This window comes from Euleptes europaea, chromosome 2, assembly GCF_029931775.1.
Source record: "Euleptes europaea isolate rEulEur1 chromosome 2, rEulEur1.hap1, whole genome shotgun sequence".
NCBI lineage: Eukaryota > Metazoa > Chordata > Lepidosauria > Squamata > Sphaerodactylidae > Euleptes > Euleptes europaea.
The window spans coordinates 21,549,143-21,569,083 of NC_079313.1; the positions used below are offsets into that span (position 1 = coordinate 21,549,143).

General features: G+C 45.2%; 1 protein-coding gene across 1 annotated transcript; it reads right to left on the reverse strand.

Annotated features, from left to right (window-relative positions):
* Positions 1-4,331: 4,331 nt before the first annotated feature.
* FAM163A (family with sequence similarity 163 member A) lies at positions 4,332-13,899 on the reverse strand. Its single transcript, XM_056845577.1, has 4 exons — positions 13,852-13,899; positions 9,982-10,004; positions 5,554-5,668; positions 4,332-4,765 (listed from the first exon to the last, which is right to left on the reverse strand). The coding sequence occupies exons 3-4, from the start codon at positions 5,644-5,646 to the stop codon at positions 4,364-4,366; spliced, it is 495 nt and encodes a 164-aa protein (XP_056701555.1). The 5' UTR covers positions 5,647-5,668; positions 9,982-10,004; positions 13,852-13,899; the 3' UTR covers positions 4,332-4,363.
* Between the last annotated feature and the right edge of the window lie 6,042 nt (positions 13,900-19,941).

A 19,941-nucleotide genomic window follows, 5' to 3' on the forward strand; every position in this document is an offset into this window, starting at 1 on the left:
GCTCCTGTAGACTTTAAAAAGTCCTATCCCCACAGCTGTCGAGTTGCCAAAAGTTGTTAACAAGTAATTTGAACCACTTACCACTAAAACTCAGAGGTCTCTCAGTCCACTCTGCTTCCACTTTATGGTGTGCAGCTGGTGGCCTCAGAAGATATTGCCACGCACCAATGACCAGATGTGCAGTGTGATGAGCGTTCACGTTTGGCTGTGCACATGGACCTACCTTCTAGATCGGGGCAACCGCCTTGCCCCGGAGTTCAAATTAAGGCATGTGGGCAAAACAGAAACAAAGCAAAACAAAAACCCTTACAGCAGTTGTCACTGGAACAAAATCAGATGTAAACAAGAAAGAAAAACCAAGAGTGCATCACTCTTCAGATATTCCCCCGGCATATTCGTCAAACCACTGAACCGAACTTTCTACCCAATACTAATCAATTCAGCCCCACTGGACACAATGCAGAATGAAGTTAGTTGGGAGCAAATCCCAGTGGAAGTAATGAGACAGAAATGTGAAACAGCCATTCTTACACAGTACGCCAAATAAGACCAAGGAATTCATCTTACAGCTGCAGTCAAAGGACGTTTCTAGGGCCTTTTCCTGTGCCAGGATAACAGATCATCTGGATTCTGCAAATTTCTCCCCCAAGCGAGCCTCCAACCCTCTAAGAACTGGGCAATGCTGGTGTAAGGATATGCTACGGAATGGGCACCTTTCATGTCGTCCAGAGCTTCACGTGGTACCGCTCCCCCACCCAACAGCTCCCATGCCATTGCCACAGCCCAAGGTGGTAGAATTTGGGCCTGTACCATCTTTGAAATGTGTTAGAGGAAAGTTTTAAGGATACCATGGGCCGGCAAAAAGGCAATAGATGTCAATCCTGAACTGTCCCTAGAAACTCAAATGACTAAACTGAGGCTATGGTACTTTGGTCACAGTATGAGAAGACACAAGTCACTGGAAAAGACAATACTAGGAAAAATGGAAGGCAACAGGAAAAGAGGAAGACCCAACAACAGATGGATTGACTCTATAAAGGAAGCCACAGCCCTCAGTTTGCAAGACCTGAGCAAGTCTGTTAGCGTTAGGACATTTTGGAGGACATTGATTCATAGGGTCGCCATGAGTCAGAAGCGACTTGATGCCACTTCACATACACACATCCGTACTGGAAGTGGGGAGGATTGTTTTTTTTAATGCAAAGATAAAATGTCCCCTTTTGTGTAGTAAAGAAGCATCAGGGGAATGGGTTACACTAACCGTTTCCCCCCACTATACAGCATGAAGGATGATTTATTTCAAATATTTCTAGCTCACTTTTCTACACTCAGAACCCAAGGCAGCCAACAAAATAAATTGGAAAACAATAAAACAACTACAGAAGAGTCAATGAGCAGATAAAACAAAAATAAATGAAATAAAAATAAATGAAAAGGTAAAAGAAAAGGCTAGCCCGATCTCATCAGACCTCAGAAGCTAAGCAGGGTCAGCCCTGGTTAGTGATTGGGAGACCACCAAAGAAGTCCAGGGGCGAGACACTGAGGCAGGTAATGGCAATCCACCTCTAAACGTATTTCACCTGATCTCCAGCCGATAAGGATCAGCTCACCTGGAAAAGATGGCTGCTTTGCCAATTGGACTCGATGGCACTGAAGTCCCTCCCCTCCCCAAACCCTGCCCTCCTCAGGGTCCACCCCAGAAACCTCCTGCCAGTGGCGAAGAAGGACCTGGCAACCCTACAAAGTGGCCATTTTCCCCAGGGGAACTGATCTCTACAGGCTGGAGATCAGTTGTAATAGCAGGAGATCTCCAGCTAGTACCTGGAGGTTGGCAACCCTATTCACCAATGGGCTTTAAGACAGTTCCTGCACTTCAGATTGCGCCACTAATTATAAATGCCAAACCCACAAAACGGGCTTTATGTGACCAAGGAATCTTTCTATGGGGTAGCACTTGCATCATGGGGTCCAACCTTTTCCCTGACAGGTTAGTTCTGTACAAACAAGAACATTTGTGTTTCATGGGGGAAGGTTCCTGCAATCCTCTACTGGCAGTTGGAAGTGGAAGCACCATCCTAAACAGAGTGACTCTCTTCTAAGGCCACTGAAGTCAATGGCCTCAGAATAGGGTTGCCAACCTCCAGGTAGTGGCTGGAGGTCTCCTGCTATGACAACTGATCTCCAGGCGACAGAGATCAGTTTCACTGGAAAAGATGGCTGCGTTGCCAATTGGACTCTATGGCACTGAAGTCCCTCCCCTCACCAAACCCCGCCCTCCTCAGGCTCCACCCCCCCAAATTTCCAGGTATTTCCCAACCCAGAACTGGCAACCCTAGCTCAGAATTATGCAACTCTTCTTAGGATGGCACTGACAGTCAAGGACCTTTTATCACTAGGTAAACCACTTGTCTAGGAGCCCCGTGGCGCAGGGTGGTAAGCTGCAGTACTGCAGCCAAACGCTCTGCTCACGACCTGAGTTTGATCCCGACGGAAGTCGGTTTCAGGTAGCTGGCTCAAGGTTGACTCAGCCTTCCATCCTTCCGAGGTCGGTCAAATGAGGACCCAGCTTGCTGGGGGTAAAGGGAAGATGGCTGGGGAAGGCACTGGCAAACCACCCCGTAAACAAAGTCTGCCTAGTAAATGTCGGGAAGTGACGTCACCCCATGGGTCAGGAATGACCTGCTGCTTGCACAGGGGACCTTTACCTTACCTTTTTAAACCACTAGTCTAGAGAGATTTTTACATAGCTACTCTTCACAGAACTGGAGCTCGAGTGGATTGGGGTGGAGGGTTGAAATCCAGATAACTGCAACTCACTTCAACTTTCATTGTCATTAATGGTGAAGAATTCAATCCTGATTTCCATAGGGGCCCAGTGTGCTGAATGTATTTGCAATTTGTGACCCGACTGAGATTATAACATGCCTTTTCTCAGGAACGAACCCCATCAGTTCAAATTGGTATTCCAGTCACATTTTGTATTTAGGACGCGGCCCAGTCCAAAGAGAGTGGGCCACTTGTGCTTAACTCAACTGGACAGGCCAAAATGGACGGAGGATCTGGCGAAGAGAGAGGCCTTCCACACCAAGCTGATGCGGGAGGACCTTTGGCCGCACTGTTTGGAGGATCAAACCGGGAAATCTTCCAATACAGCTACAACACTTGACATTAGCAAAGGGTGAAATTGCAAGTGGTACCAAATTCATAAAGCACTATAGCACACTCCCAATCCTAAATTTTTCATTAAAAACGGCCAATGATTATTTCACAGATGAATAATCCAGTCAAACTCGGTATTAGCTATGGACATTCCCTTCTGCTCAGGCATTTTTTTCCCTTGCAAAACCCAGCATGTAGCCATCTGAATCGAGACTTGGTTACAAGAGTATCTTGCCCAGTTTTCTTAGAAGGGAGCTCATTCGGCCGCCCTGTAGAAGGGCTTTGAACAGGAGGAAAGGGGAGGTGGGAGAAGAGGCGAAATAAAGATCTAGCTCTTTGTTGTGGTGCAGTTTTTATATTTTGGGATTATCTGTTCGTAAGGAAGCTTGTGAGATTAAAACAAGACTTTTTGGGGGGAACGAATGAGCCACCACTTACTATTCGGAACCGGCTTGTCACGTCATTAGTCTCTCATCTCCCAGTTTTTCCCCCCTTCGCCTTTAACTTCTGCATATTTTAGTTGGCGTGCGCGCAAGTGCGTGTTCGTGTGCATGTGTGTGGAATAAGCAGACAACGGCTGCCCTATTTTACATTCTAATACAGATGAGAGCATTCCGTTGTAATTCTTATACTACAGGAATAACCAGACCATTCCCTTCCTTTGTTTTCCCACCCACCCATCATCCAATGCAAAAAAGTGCTAGAAGTGAGTTTAGCAGGGCTTTTGCCATTCTTCTGGCTAATGCCATCACCATCACCAGGAGTAGCAGTTCCCATTGGACTATTGTGTTGACTGAATTTAGTGAGAACTCATGTTACCCGTCACAGGAGGTCAGTGGGTATTGCTTTGGAGAGAGTGACAAGAAGGATTTGCCAAGTGTAGACACTAAAAATGCTGGGGAAGGAGAGTGGGCTTACACAAGTGTATAAATACAAGTTAGCTTGTACTGTACATAGCCCTCCTTGGACAAGACCCTTGAGTGGATACGGCAAGCCCAGTTGCAAATTCCAAAATGGCCAAGTTCAGCCTTTGGTGACCAAGTTCCCTTCTTTCCCTTAAAGGAGAACCTTGCCGACCAGGAACAATGTCAGGTCTCGGACTCATGTTTCATTTTCGTTGGAAGGTTTCCGCAGCAAGCCCACAAAATTAAAATCCCCGTCACCCTGAGGGGATCCTACGGAAGCACCCTGTGAGAAACAACTATCATACTTCTGTACTAAAAGCCCTCGGGTTTGGAAAGGTTTCGTGTATGATACAGTGGTGGGTCACCGGGTAACTCTGGAAGGTCGCCATTTTGATGGGCAGCCCCATCTCCTTGCAGCACGTAGGCGCATAGGTGATCCTCTCGCCCCCGTTGCGTACCATATCAGCGGTCCGTATGTAAAAGGGGGAGCTATAGGGGGAACAGGTCGGGCAGTAGTTCCGATTGCCCTGCTTGGTAAGCTCGTGGGGTGGGTAGGAGAAGTTGCCTTGCCCGTCCATGATACGAGAGTTGCAGGCATTGCACATGGCATAGTGTGAGTGAGGGGGGAAGTCGGCTTCCTCTTCCTCCTCTTCCTCCTCTTCTTCCTGTTCGTCGGATTCATCTTTCTTGCAGCAATAATACTAAAAACAAGAGGGAAAGGACCTGCGGTTAGCAAACCTAGAAGGGCATTTTACAAACACAATAATTTTGGTTTGGATCCAGCGCTAGATTTTCACTAAAGGACAGGTGGGAATCTCCCCAACGCCCCACCCACACTGCCGACCCCCAATTCACCACTTATGCTGTTCCTGAAGCAGCGACGTTTTGGGGAGCATTTCAGGGTGCAGCAGGACAGAGGAGAGACAGAAATCCCAATATGCTGGCAGAAATCCCTTCTTTCAGAGGAAATTACAGCTGCATCTAACTGATATTATGTGCATATATTTTAGTTAAAATATTTATACTTTGCCTTGCTTAGGGAACCCAAGGTGGCCTGCAAACATGACCAGAGGCCAATTAACAGTTAAAAACAACAACTTGTATCCAACCACCCGTAAAGTTTGCATAGTGGGACTTGCCCACTTTCCCCTACCGTTGCAATGCTAATACTATAACCTTAGATAGATCATGAGAGGGAGGGCACCTTGGCCATCTTCTGGGCATGAAGTGTGGGTCACTGGGGGTGTGGGGGAGAGGTAGTTGTGAATTTCCTGCATTGTGCAGGGGGTTGGACTAGATGACCCTGGTGGTCCCTTCCAACTCAATGATTCTATGAATTTTTTTCTTGGAGGTCAGCAGACCCTCTAGAACAGCACAAGGGTCTGCTTTGGTACAGAACCTGCCATCAAGGATATCACTGGGATGTGCAAGAACCGCAGCTGTCCTTTGAGGCAGAAGGAAAAGGCTGCGTTGCAGAACAATCCCTTACCTGTAGCCTACAATAGCAGAGAACAGCGATAATACACAGCAAGATAACTGTTGCTAGTATTCCGCCAGTGATCACGACAGTTCCTGCTGTCATCCGCCCGATTCTCCATCAAACTCTGGAAAACAGCAAAAGTGGCGCTTGAAGCTTATGGTCCTTGGAAATTTGCAGTCCCTGCAGATATAGTTCTGGGCCTCCAAGTTCAGCCACTGTGCTTCCCCTCCCTTATTTTAAAGAAGACTATTTTATTCCCCTATTTTAAAATCCTATTTTAAAGAAGACTTTAAAATGGGATTTTAGTTGGGTTACTAGTTTACCCAGTTAGTCCGCAGCATAATAAGCAAACGCTTCATTTGATGAATTAGTCAGAGCCAGTTTTAAACGGCAAATTTAGAAGAAGAAGAAGAGTTGGTTTTTATATGACGACTTCCTCTACCACTTAAGGAAGAATCAAGCTGGATTACAATCACCTTCCCTTCCCCTACCTACAACAGACACCCTGTGTGGTAGGTGGGGCTGAGAGAGCTCTAACAGAGCTGTAGCTTGCCCAACGTCACCCAGCTGGCTTTGTGTGTAGGAGTGGGGAAACAAATCCAGTTCACCAGATTAGTGTCCACCGCTCATGTAGAGGAGTGGGGAATCAAACCCGGTTCTCCAGACATGTTCCTCTAATAGGGAAAGACAAGTGTTAGTCAACCTTTATTTCTGAAAATGAACAATCGCTTTAATAAACAGGGAGTTTTGGGGTACCTAACAAGTTTTTAGGCTCGCTTTAGCTTTTGTGGATACTCATGTCAAAGATTTTGTTCAAATCCCTCTTTCAGACAACTGGTAAAGGTTTCAAGAGACATAACCTCATTTTATACCTCCCCATTCCAGTCAACATTGCTTAACTTCATAATGTAGGTATCTATGGGGCCACATTTTAGATGAGAGAGAAGCAAACTGCACATCAAATGCATGTTGTGAAACCCTGACCTTTCAGAAAATTTAGAAGCAGGCTTGAAATGCTGGGTTTTGAGTGAGAGTCTATTTAATCTCCAGCCATTTTCCCTTTCAAACAGTATGTTCCCCAAGCTGTCTTCCCTCCCTGTCAAGGTTGCCAACCTCCAGGTACTAGCTGGAGATCTCCTGCTATTACAACTGGTCTCCAGCAGATAGACATCAATTCACCTGGAGAAAATGGCCACTTTGGCAATTGGACTCTATGGCATTGAAGTCCCTACTGTCCCCAACCCCCCCTTCTTCAAGCTCCTCCCAAAAAACTCCCGCAGGTGGCGAAGAGGGACCTGGCAACCCTACTCCCTGTAGACCAAGACATGTGCTTGCTCTCGTAAATGTGCCCCTAGACCACTATAGGAAGAAGAAGAAGAAGAGTTGGGTTTTATATGCCGACTTTCTCTACCACTTAAGGGAGAATCAAACCGGCTTACAATCACCTTCCCTTCCCCTCCCCACAACAAACACCCTGTGAGGTAGGTGGGGCTGAGAGAATGTGAGTAGCCCAAGGTCACCCAGCTGGCTTTGTGTGTAGGAGTGGGGAAACCAACCCGGTTCACCAGATTAGCTTCCGCCGCTCATGTGGAGGACTGGGGAATCAAACCTAGTTTTCCAGATCAGACTCCACTGCTCCAAACCACTGCTCTTATCCACTACACCATGCTGGTGGTTGTATGATTTTTTAAAAAAAGATTTTATTTGTTTTTTGAAGGGGGTACAGAAAAAGAAAGAAAAGGGGGGAGGGAAAAGACATATAGGGAGATTTTACAATTCATTTTGTGTCCGTGCCCAGTGAAGCCCGTCTGCGTAACACATTTTTTCCCTATTATTATAATTGTTATTATTGATCTTTTAGAGATACAGGAGAGTGAAGGGGAGGGGTAAAGCATGGGGAATAGGGAAATGGTGCACGTGCTAAAATCCCACCACCCACGTCCAGTTTTGCATCTAATGGTACTCCATGTAGTTCTACTCAACTCATTGTTAAGTTTTTGTTCTGGTGTGTTGTCTATATATATATAAAAAAAGTTTGGTCTGTCTCATAGTAAAAATCGCAGATTCTTTCTGCTGTGGCTTGAGTGAAACCCCGGCTGCACTGTTCTTGCTGTCTGATTGTGACCTAGATCAGTTCTCATCCGTATTTTTCGTAGAATGGTCGCCACTTTTGTTGGTGCTCTTCTAGTTGCATGCCGTGTACTAAATTTGTCCGTCTAGCCATCGTGGCATACTCCATTATTTTTGTAATCCATTCAGAGATTTTTGGAGTTTCCTTGTTTTTCCAGTATCCTGCATATAGAACTCTCGCTGCAGTCACCGCATATTGGAAAACTTCCAAATGCTTCGGGTGGACATTGAACTAAGCCCGAAGTTCATGCTCTTGGGAACAGTACCGGCACAGGTGGTCGTATGATTTTGAATGGAAAATTTGCTGGAGTGGAGCGAGGTTAGGGTGGGAGGGTTTGCTGGGGTGGAGTTTTCATGCTCTTCCGTGCAATGGGAGGTTTGCCTACGAGCAAGCAGCAGAGTGCAGAACCATAAAATCCTTTCCTGGATCGCTAGGTGGCAGCAGCTCACCATCACGCCAGGTAGGAAGTTACCCAAGGCCTCTAAGGACCTGTCTGATTTGGGCATCCCGATTCCATCAGGGTAGCTGGGTTAGTCTGTTGCAGCACCAACAAACAGGACAGGAATCTTGTGGCGCTAACAAAACTAACAAGAACTGTATTTGATAGACTAGAAGCCACAGTTTTTTTTGCTTACTTAGGGTGTTAAGCTGGGAAGAGACTCTAGGAAATACAACATTCTGCATCTACATAGGGCCAAACTAGATGATACACGTGACAACATCCAGGTCGAAGTAGGGTTGCCAACCTCCAGGTACTACTGGAAAATCTCAGGCACTTATGGCAAAATGCAAACACAATTATGCGGTTATCCCAACTGTATTGTATGCATAAGCACAAACAGTATAGTATGCAAAAGCACAAAATTACATGTACTTATCACAAATATCACAAATATCAGAAAATGCAACTACATAAAGTCCTGATTATGTTACATCAACAATCCGTAGGACTCAAAGGTCCTTGAAGCTGAGTGATGAAAGCCGAAAGACTCAAAGGTCCTTGAAGCTAGATGGTGAAAGCCAAAATAGGAGACCTATTTTGTGCTTATGCATACAATACAGTTTGGATAACTGCATAATTGTGTTTGCATTTTGCCATAAGTGCCTGAGATTTTCCAGTAGCTACATTTGGGGCACTCGTTGTTTGATTGCCAAACCTCCAGGTACTAGCTGGAGATCTCCTGCTGTTACAACTGATCTCCAGCCGATAGGGATCAGTTCACCTGGAGAAAATGGCCGCTTTGGCCATTGGACTTGATGACATTGAAGTCCCTCCCCTCCCCAAACCCCATCCTCCTCAGGTTCCGCCCCAAAAACCTCCCTCCGGTGACGAAGAGGGACCTGGCAACCCTACATGGTGGGAAGGCTGAAGACTAGAGTTGCCAACCTCTGGGTGGTGGGGAGAAAATAGACACTACTGTACAAGTATCAAAAAGATTTGGAAATCAGTACAGGAGCGAAAAGATGTTTAAACAAAGTGCAAAAATTTATAAGCTACTACAAGAATATACAAACAACACAACTTTGTATCCTTACCCCTTGTGGGACGTGCAATGTAACCTACTATTTGGAAAGGAAATATGTAGAAATATTTAAGAGGATTGATTGAAGGACTGAAGAAGGATCATAAAGCAGCTAAGAATTTGAAAGGCCGTATCCTCTATTAATCATTGGCTTCAACATAACTACATGGTATTTGCCTTCAAAATAAGAAAGAATTTGTACTCCAATCAGAGACTTTTTTGGAAAGAAATTTTTGACTTTATTGCACATACGAACGTTTGTAGATTGTCTTTGTAGGTTTCTTGTGTACACACTTGGTGTTGTTTGTATATTCTTGTAGTAGCTTATAAATTTTTGCACTTTGTTTAAACATCTTTTCGCTCCTGTACTGATTTCCAAACCTCTGGATGGTGGCTGGAGATCTCTCGCTATTACAACTGATCTCCAGCCAACAGAGATCAGTTCCCCTGGAGAAAATGGCCACTTTGGCATAGAGTCCATGGCATTGAAGTCCCTCCCCTCTCAAAATCCTGTCCTCCTCAGGCTCCGCCCCCCCAAATCTCCAGGTATTAACCAACCTGGAGCTGGCAAGCCTATTCCTCCCCCTGCACTATAACTCTGAACGGAATTGGGCCCCAGAGCACATGGGACCTTTAGTTCCCCGACACCTACAAGTTGGCTGGAGGAATCCTGACCAGACTTGTGCCTCATACTGCCTAGTTTGGTCCATATTGATAAAATCTTGACCCCCCTCCATTTATCCTTGCGACTTCTCAAGGCTCCTGAAGATTAAAAATACTTACGTTCAGTGAAGGGTGCGTTGGACCTGAAAAGAGAGAGCACAGAAGAGAGGAGAGGGTTAAATGACTCTCATTTTTATGCTATAGAATCTCTTATTTGCAGCAGGAAGCAGGCACCCATTCAAGACATGGAACTTTACAGAGTAAGGCAAGGGCATGGTGGGGGAGTCACTTCCCCATTTTTGCTACCTCCAGGTACTAGCTGGAGATCTCCTGCTATTACAGCTGATCTCCAGCCGATAGAGATCAGTTCACCTGGAGAAAATCTTTGGTTAATCCTCCGGGACGCCCCATTATCTCTGCGATAGGGAGCATTATAGAACCCCTGTCCAGGTTTATTGATTTTTTTCTTCAACCTTTTAGCAAAAAAACTGTTTCATATATTAGGGACTCACAGGATTTTATTGACAAGGTGGAACATTTACCTCTATCCCAGGAATCTGTTTTTGCCACGTTCGATGTCGTGTCATTGTATACCAACATTCCCTTGGAAGAGGCCAGGAATATTATTGAGGGTCTTTTTGACTCCCAGGAGGATAAAAGCATACCTACTCATTTTCTATTAAGTGTGCTGGACATTATTTTCGAGAATATTTTTTTTAGATATCGCGATCAATTTTTTCTACAGACTCAGGGAGTGGCGATGGGCGCTGAGTGCGCCCCATCCATGGCCAATATTTTCATGATTTCATTTGAAACAGCATTTTTCACCTGTCATCAGCTCTTTCAAGACCATGTGATTAAATACTTTAGGTTTATAGATGTTTTGTTTTGCATCATAGATTCCACATCAGCTTATGAGTCCCTTCTTACATGTCTTAATTCTCTAAGCCCCTTTTTGAAATTCACGGGACACACGAATGGGCAAGAAATTTCATTTCTTGATCTGGTGGTCTTTAGGACCAGAGAGAACACTGTGGCAGTCAAGCCTTACCGCAAACCCACTGATGTGGGAGCGGGTCTACATTTCTTGTCCCACCACCCCCTCCACCTGAAACGCAATCTACCTTTTAGCCAACTTCTAAGAATCAAACGTAATGCAACTTTCTCTCAGGATTTTAATATAGCAGCTTGGATTGTGCCAGTCACTTAAAAGAAGGGGTTATGGAGAGACTATTCTCAGTGCGGCAATGGCTAAAGTTGGAATGAGAGATAGGAAAACTTTGCTGCGCCCTCAGGAACCTGCAACCGGGAAAACTGCTGGCATATTTGCGTCTTTGGAATTTAATTACTTGACCCATGAAGTACAACGCATCATACGCCAACACTGGCATGTTCTTTTTAACGTACCTGGTTGTTCCGAAATGCCCATTTTTGGACTTAGGAGAACGAAATCTCTTCGGAATTTTTTGATTAAAACAGATCGGACAACCAGCCAACAAACAGTTAACATACGGGGACATTTTAAGTGTGGCGCATGCGCGCTGTGTCACTTTTGTTTACCCATAAAGGAAGTGAGCGCCTCCAGCTCAAACTTTAAATACACGCTACAAAGTTTCACGAATTGCTCATCAAAAAATCTTATTTACGCCATTATTTGCCCGTGTTTGAAAATGTACATTGGTTCAACAATACGCCCATTAAGAATTCGGATCAGAGAACACAGGGCGAGAATACGTTCTAAAACTCTAGAGGTGCCCCTCACCAATCATTACCTAGAGAAAGGACATTCGGATAATGATATCCTGCTTTTTGCCATTTGGCAATATAAACCTAGACAATATTAACATCAGGACATCATCAAGATTCTCCAATAACAGGAATTAAAATACATCTATCTTTTTAAAACGTTTTCCCCTGCGGGATTAAACAATGAGTTCGATCTATCGAGTTTCCTTTAAGAGGTCACAATTCCATTCAGCTGTTAATAAGTAGTGGTTGAGATTTAAGCTTTACCCTCCGAATTTCAGTTACCAGCCTTCAGAATAAGTGAGACACCATACAGGTCAGCTGGTCAATACTGGTAAGAAACGCCTATTATAATATTGTGCCTTCTATTATGTAAAAGCATCATGAATTGTTTTTAATTAAGATTGTCGGGCTGTTTGTATCTCTGTAGAGATTTTGGACCCTATAAAACGTTCTATCAAGCTAATTGTTGAATTTCAACTGATGAAGCTTATATGCGAAACGAACATGTATCCGGAAATGTCGTTTTGTTACTTGAAGCTTGTTCTGAGTCTACTATGAGGAACTATTGTCATCTGATACCGTGAAATTTGGATTATTGATTTTGAACACTGAGGAGAATGAACCATTAGTCTGAACTTTGAAATCAGCTCAGCAATCTTTTTTGGAGAATATATCCTTTGAAAAAATATTTTATTTCTGTTTGGAACTCTGGACATTGGGACTTCTAATTGAATTTATCCTGGTGAAGCAACCAGGCACCTCATGTATTGAATGCATCATAGTTTAATTATCTTTCAGTTCCTAAGTGTTATGGTATCTGTATTTGAGTGTTCATGGTTGTAATAGTAGTGCTTGTTGAATTATATTTGGTAAAACTATTTAAGTATGAGCCTGTGCTGTTGTTAAATTTAACCTCCAGGTACTAGCTGGAGATCTCCTGCTATTACAGCTGATCTCCAGCCGATAGAGATAAGTTCACCTGGATAAAATGGCCGCTTTGGCAATTGGACTCTATGGCATTGGAGTGCCCCCCCTCCCCAAACCCCGTCCTCCCAAGGCCCCACCCTAAAAACCTCCACCTGGTGGCAAAGAGGGACCTGGCAACCCTATTGCTGCTCCACATGCTCAGAATATTCCACATGGGGCAGCAAAAACGGGCTCTGCTTTATTTTTTAACAGCCGTTCCCCACAGCAGCTGATTCTTGAGGCATCCCACTGCTCACATCCCTCCATTGTGAGAACTGACCATTGATTCCTCCTCTCTGCTTCCTATTTTTCAGCCATCTAGCCTCTTCTTAAAAACCTTGAGGGAAGAAGAGCTTACCACCTCCCAAAGAAGCCTGTTCCACTGAGGAACTGCTCTAACTGTTAGAAAATTCCTCCTAATGTCTAGATGGAAACTTTTTTGATATAATTTCATCCCATTGGTTCTGGACCAACCTTCTGGAGCAACAGAAAACAACTCGGCACCATCCTCCATATGACACCCCTTCAAGTACTTGAAGATGGTTATCATATCCCCTCTCAGTCTTCTCTTCAGGCTAAACATACCCAGCTCCTTCAACCTTTCCTCATGGGACTTGGTCTCCAGACCCCTCACCATCTTCGTTGCCCTCCTCTGGACATGTTCCAGCTTGTCTACATCTTTCTTAAATTGGGGTGCCCAAAACTGAACACAATACTCTAGGTAAGGTCTAACGAGAGCAAAGTAAAGCAATACCATCACTTTGCATGATCTGGACACTATACTTCTGTTGATACCGCCCAAGATCGCATTTGCCTTTTTAGCTACCGCATCACACTGCTGACTCACATTCAGTGTTTCGTCTACTAAGACCCCAAGATCCTTTTCACACACACTACTGCTGAGACAAGTCTCCCCCATTCTATAATTATGCATTTGATTTTTCCTACCTAAATACAGAACTTTACATTTATCTTTGTTGAAGTGCATTTTATTAGTTTTAGCCCAATTCTCCAGTCTGTCAAGATCATCCTGTATCCTGGCTCTGTCTTCTACCGTATTTGCTACCCCTCCCAACTTAGTACCATCTGCAACCCAACCCAGAGCTGGCAACCCTACGACTGCCAGTCAGAGGAGACAATACTGACCTTGACAGGCCAAAGCTCTCACTCAGTATTAAGCTGCTTTATATGTTCCCCGCTCTGTGCAAAATTGTTAGCTGTTATGATGGATTGTGCTGGGTTCGGCCGAAAATTATTGGCAAGCCAAATACTTACTCCGAAACTGTCCCAAACGGCCCTTGTGTCACATGGGCCTGAGATGTGAAGACCGACGCCAGAAGTTCCACATGGTCACCGAGAGCTCAGTTTGCCCCTAAGGAAGAGAAAAGCATAAATGGAAATATTCAGCACTCATTTTACTGTGGGGACCAGAAAGGAGGGTTGCCAAAGAGCCATTTTTCTCGTGCTTTTTTTTTTTTTTTGCTTGTTAATTGCGTTTGGGCACCATTTCCAGAACGTTTTGTCGCTGAAAATCCTAAGTGAAGACAGCTCCAAGTGTCTTCCTGTTTTAAGTTTTTATTTTCCAATTTCATAATCAAACATACAATACAAAACAACAACACATAGCTAATACATGAACAATACATTACAGACAGGAAATCTACAATAAGTTAATAACAAGCTTTCCCTGGGAGGTCATAGCCAAATTCCCCTCCCCCTATTTTATAATCTTCCCCGTAGTTAACTATACTAGCGTAGTCACGTTGGATGTATACTACTTGATCACTCCCATGGTTATGTACAGGGTTGCCAGGTCCTTCTTTGCCACTGGTGGGAGATTTGGGGGGCGGAGCCTGAGGAGGGCGGGGTTTGGGGAGGGGCGGGACTTCAATGCCATAGAGTCGAATTGCCAAAGCGGCCATTTTCTCCAGGGGAACTGATCTCTATCAGCTGGAGATCAGTTGTAAGAGCAGGAGATCTCCTGCTAGTACCTGGAGGTTAGTAATCAAAGAAAACCTATGCTAACAAAAGAATACAGCTGGACCTAATAAACAGCACGTGGGCTCAAAATCTAAACTCAATATTCAAAATACAAAGAAGTAATAGTTGCAAAAAACCATTAATACATGATGACCAACTGCCAATGGAAAAACAATTGTATTAAACAGGCATTAAAGGCATGCCAACTTCAAATGAGAAAACAATAATATAAATGTAGGCATTAAAGGCATGCCTTTCCATTGGCATTTGGTCGTCATGTATTAATGGTTTTTTGTAACTATTACTTCTTTGTATTTTGAATATTGAGTTTAGATTTTGAGCCCAGGTGCTGTTTATTAGGCCCAGCACTACCTGGAGGTTGGCAACCCAGTTGTGTACCTTATACTAATTCAATAATTAAACTTCAGTCTGTCTCCAAGCAACTTTCTGATGGTTAGATCACACATGCACAGTGCTAGTCCACATGTTCATAAGGAACCGCTGGTTGGCAGGGGTCACACTACACATGCCTGGATTTTTCCATCTGTGTAGTATGTTGCCAAACACTACTTGCACACAGTTTTTTTACGAGAAGCTGATGGAGGCGGTGGCTAGCACTGTCCTTGCAGTATGCCATCCAAGGTGCACATTCTTTGCACTGAGTGCAAACACAAAACAATCCAGCCATCACTGAGGCCAAATGAACGGCAGAGACTAGCAGCGCATTCCTGAGCCGCGCTGGCGGCCAGGACGAAAGGCCTTTGGAGGCCGGTGAAGGCCTGCGCCGGTGCAAGGGCCCACCGCACCAGTGTCCGGGCAGCGTACGCCGGAGTCTGTGGCCCCAGCGCTGGCATGCAGGCCTGACCACCGGGCTGTGGCCGCTTCCACGGCAGCTCTGGGCCCAGCTGCCGACGGAGCTTTCCGCCGGTGTCCGAACACGGGTAAACACTGCAGCTGCGTCCTGGGAGGCATTCGCGGGGCATCATGATGCCAGCCAGGGGGCAGAGCTGCCATCAGGTGGCCTAAACTGTTACGGCTTGGGAACACCCCCTTTTTTTTGCCGGGCCGAAACCTCCTTTGGAGGCAGCGCCACTGCATAGCCTCCAAACAGGGGTGCAGGCATTCCGCTCAGGAATGCACTGTAGGTGTTCAGGTCTGTTTACGTCCTCCTGCTTCCAAAGGCTAGTTCCCCAGATAGTCCCACAATCATGGAGAAAATCAGAGTAAGTGTGTCCCCCAGCAGAAAGGAGGGAAAGGCTTCACTCTAGGCAAATACTACCTTCCCACACCATCATCAGCAGTAAAAGAACTTTAAGTCACCTACTCTGAAACTTCTCTGCAATTGAGGGAAGGGGCTTTGATTCTCTTGACGCTTTCAAGGCATAAGACCACCCCGCACACATCCAAAACAATGAGAAGGATCATTGGTTGAATGCTGAAGTTCAGACAGATTGGTCTCCTCCAGTGGGAAGATATGAGTGGTTTCTTTTTCCACCTCACTAAACATTATGACATTTTGTACTGGGAAAATGGATTGTGTCCAAGCTTCATCTCTATTGTACGTTGGTGTGGTGTAGTGGTGTCAAACTAGGATCTAGGAGAGCCAGGATCATATCCCTTCTCTGTCATGGAAGCTTGCTGGGTGACCTTGGGCCAGTCAAACACACTCGGCCTAACCTAGACTCACCTGGGCAGTTGTGAGGATAAAATGAAGAAGAGTAGGAATTTATATCCCACTTTTCTCTACCTTAAGGAGCCTCAAAGCGGCTTACAATCTCATTCCCTTCCTCTCCCCATAACAGACATTTTATGAGATAAGTGGGGCTGAGACAGTTCTGAGAGAACTGTGACTGGCCCAAGGTCACCCAGCAGGCTTCATGTGGAGGAGCAGGGAATCAAACCTGGTTGTCCAGATCAGAGTCCACCGCTCTGGAGAAGGGGAGAACAATTTAATTTGGTTCCCAGAGAAAGGTGGGGTATAAATGAAGTCATAAATAAAGTTATAAATAAACAAACATGGCACTACATTTTTAACATGCATGAGTGTCATGGCACCTATTGGCTAGTACCTGTAATATCACTGGTGACAAATAGCATCTTCTGCTCTTATCCAAGTCATTTCATGAACTTTTTAAAAAGTTTAAAAAAATAATCTTGCCCACTATTTCAGTAGGACTTGCAGATAAAAACTTCCCAGTACTTGGTGTCCCAGACTCTCAAATCAAGTCTCCCTTCCTATTTCAGCCCATTCCTCCACAACCTTCTTTTGTATACTACCATGCTCTTGCACAACTTTAATTCAATTCAATGGAACCTCCTCAGGAGAACTTGTGGATTGTGGTAGTGGTGGAAAGTGCTGTCAAGTCACTGTTGACCTATGGAGACCACCGTAGGGTTGTGAAGGCAAGAGACATTCAGAGGTGGTTTGCCATTGCCTGCCTCTGCATCGTGACCCTGGACATCCTTGGTAGTCACTCATCCAAATACTAACCAAGGCCAACTCTGCTTAGCTTCCAGGATCTGATGAGATTGGGCTAGCCTGACTCATTCAGGTTGGAGCAGTGGGTTGTACTCCAAGTTATTATGGTTTCAAGGGAACAGGTTTTCATGCAGCTATTTTAGGGACCAGCCTGGTGTGCTTCCCAAGGTAACTGCTTACATTTCTAGGTTGACCGATGCAGTCCCAAGACAGTGCATTTATTCACCAGTGCTAGAAAAGTTGGCTCTGGATGGGGCTGCCACATTTAATTAACACCACCTGTCTCTTGTTGAATAACACCTCCTTCAATAGCATGCTCATAAATTGACGAGACTGCAAGAGTCCTCTGATTTCAGATGCAATCAGATGAAATGAAAACCTCCCTGGCAGTTTATTTATTGACTGGGGTGGGGGAAGCAAAGTGGTAGCCAGGCAGAAGGAGGGAGAGAGTGGTCCCATGCATGCATGTGCTTCCGGCAAGATATGGTCACTTCCGGGTTTACCCCAAAAGTGCCGGCATCACGCGGGACTCCCTAGCCATTTCCTCTGAAAACTCTAGGCTAGACCGTCCCCGCATGCCTCTGGCACAAAACGTTCCCCCAGCACTTTGTGCAGGCCCATTGCAAGCATTCATGGGAAACTGAGTTTTCCCATGATTCTTTGGTGAAGAAGTAGCCATTACAGACTATGAAAAGTAAATCCTTTTAAAATTCTCATGGGGGGAGAATTTTTTGAGGTAAAGTAACCAAATTTGCACTGTAGCTGCAAGGGACTCTCCTTGCAAAAGCCCCAAGGTTTGGTAAAGTTTGGGTCAGGGGGTCCAATTTTATGGGGTCCCAAAGGGGTCGACCCCCTCCTCCATAGAAAAGCATTGTAAACTTTACCATGCTTTTCTACGGAGGAGAGGTGTCAACCCCTTCAGGATCCCATAACATTGGACCCCCCGACCCAATTTTCACCAAACATTGGGGTTCATGCAAGGAGAGTCCCATGAAGCTACCCTGAAAATTTGGGAACTCTACTTCCATAAATGCCTCCTCCAGAGCTCATTAAAAAAATTCTCATAGGAAAAAGCCTGGGAAGAGCCAAAGCCGAAAAAAGCCAAACATCTATTCCGCTGATTCGGTAATCGGCTATCCGGCTTCGGCTTTATTCCCAGTTTTAATATTCAGGTTAAATTAAACCCGAAAGAGGCCGAAAAGGCCTTTTCAGGTTTATTTTCGGTTCAACACGCACAGCCCTACATGATAGGATCCTACTTACAGTAAAGCTATAAACAGTGTATAGACCACAGTCTGTAATCATTTATCCAAGTAAGTTTGTAAACCATTTTGCACAGTGCAACCTTATTACCTGTACAAAAAGGCTCTCTTGAACAATTCAGTTGTGCATAGTTTGTGGAAAGCCAGGAGAGTGGTAACCTTCCTGACCCCCTCAGGCAGGCCACTGCATAAGGTGTGAGCCACAACAGAGATAAAAAGGAGCCCCGTGGCGCCGAGTGGAAAGCTGCAGTACTGCAGTCCAAGCTCTGCTCACGACATGAGTTCGATCCCAACGGCAGTTGGTTTCAGATGGCCGGCTCAAGGTTGATTCAGCCTCCCATCCTTCCGAGGTCGGTAAAATGAGGACCCAGGTTGCTAGGGGTAAAGGGAAGATGACTGGGGAAGGCACTGGCAAACTACCCCATAAACAAAGTCTGCCTAGTAAACGTCGGGATGTGACATCACCCCATGGGTCAGGAATGACCCGGTGCTTGCACTGGGGACCTTTACCTTTACGTACAACAGAGAACACATTTGCATGGGCAGTTGTTGATTTTGCCCATTTGCAGGTTGGCACATGCAGAAGGCCCTGTCAGATAAGAGAAGCTGTTGTGGTGGAGCGGGGTGGTGGTGGTCCTGCAAATAAGAGGGACCAAATCCATGAAGGGCTTCGTATGTGATAGACAATACCTTAAACTGAGCAGGTAACAAATGGGCAGCCAATGAAGTGTCTACAGAATGGAAGAAATATGCATGCTCTGTTTTGCTCCCGAGGCACGGTAGACTGCATCAGTTGGAGTTTCCAAGTTGATTTTGAGGGGAGACCAATGTACAGTGCATTACTGTAGTCTAGTCTCGATGTTACTATGGCATGGATCCAGGTGGACAGATCAGCTATAGCAAGGTAAAGGCCATCTTATTGGCTAGGCTGAGCTGGTAGAAGGCATTTTTGTTTTGCAGCTGTATTAACTTTCTTCTCCAATAATAAGGTTTAATAGTGAGTTCGGCCACCCAGGTAAATATTCTACAGCAAGAACAAAATCTTCCTTCAAAGCTGCATTCATCAAGCCAAATAAAGGTTCTGCCGTAATATCATCTCACACAAAAGGTGCACAGAAAATCTTCAGTGTGTAAACAGCATTTATGCAATGATCCTCCTGATGCGTTTCGCGTCAAAACGCTTCCTCAGGGGATCCACAACAATAAAAACATACTTAAAAATAGTTCAACCTGGGGGCGTACCAGAAGAGACGGTCCGGTAGATACGATGATCTCAGAGAGTTTAGGGCTTTAAAGGTTAAAAACAGCACCTTGAACTTGATCTAGTACTCCAGCTGGAGCCAGTACAGTTGAAGCACTAGCTGAATATGTGCTCTCAGCAGGGACCCTCACTGCTGGGACCCTCACTGCTGCATTTTGAACCAGCTGGAGTTTCTGGATCAGTCTCATGGGCAGCCCTATGTAGATTGAGTTACAGTAATCTAGCCTGGAGGTGACTGTTGCATGGAAAGATAGGGCATCAGCTGCCTAGCCTGGCAGAGAGGGTAAAAAGCCACCCTGGCCATGGCTGTGACCTGGGTCTTCCTTGATAAGGAGGTGTCTAGAGTCACACCCAGGCTCTTGACAGTGGGCACAGATGTCAGT

Excerpts from the sequence above, each read along its gene's own strand:
- FAM163A (XM_056845577.1), bottom strand. The coding sequence starts at position 5,646 with ATGACAGCAGGAACTGTCGTGATCACTGGCGGAATACTAGCAACAGTT. Across the intron at positions 4,766-5,553 it reads TCTGCTATTGTAGGCTACAG|TATTATTGCTGCAAGAAAGA; the intron begins GTAAGGGATTGT and ends TCTTGTTTTTAG.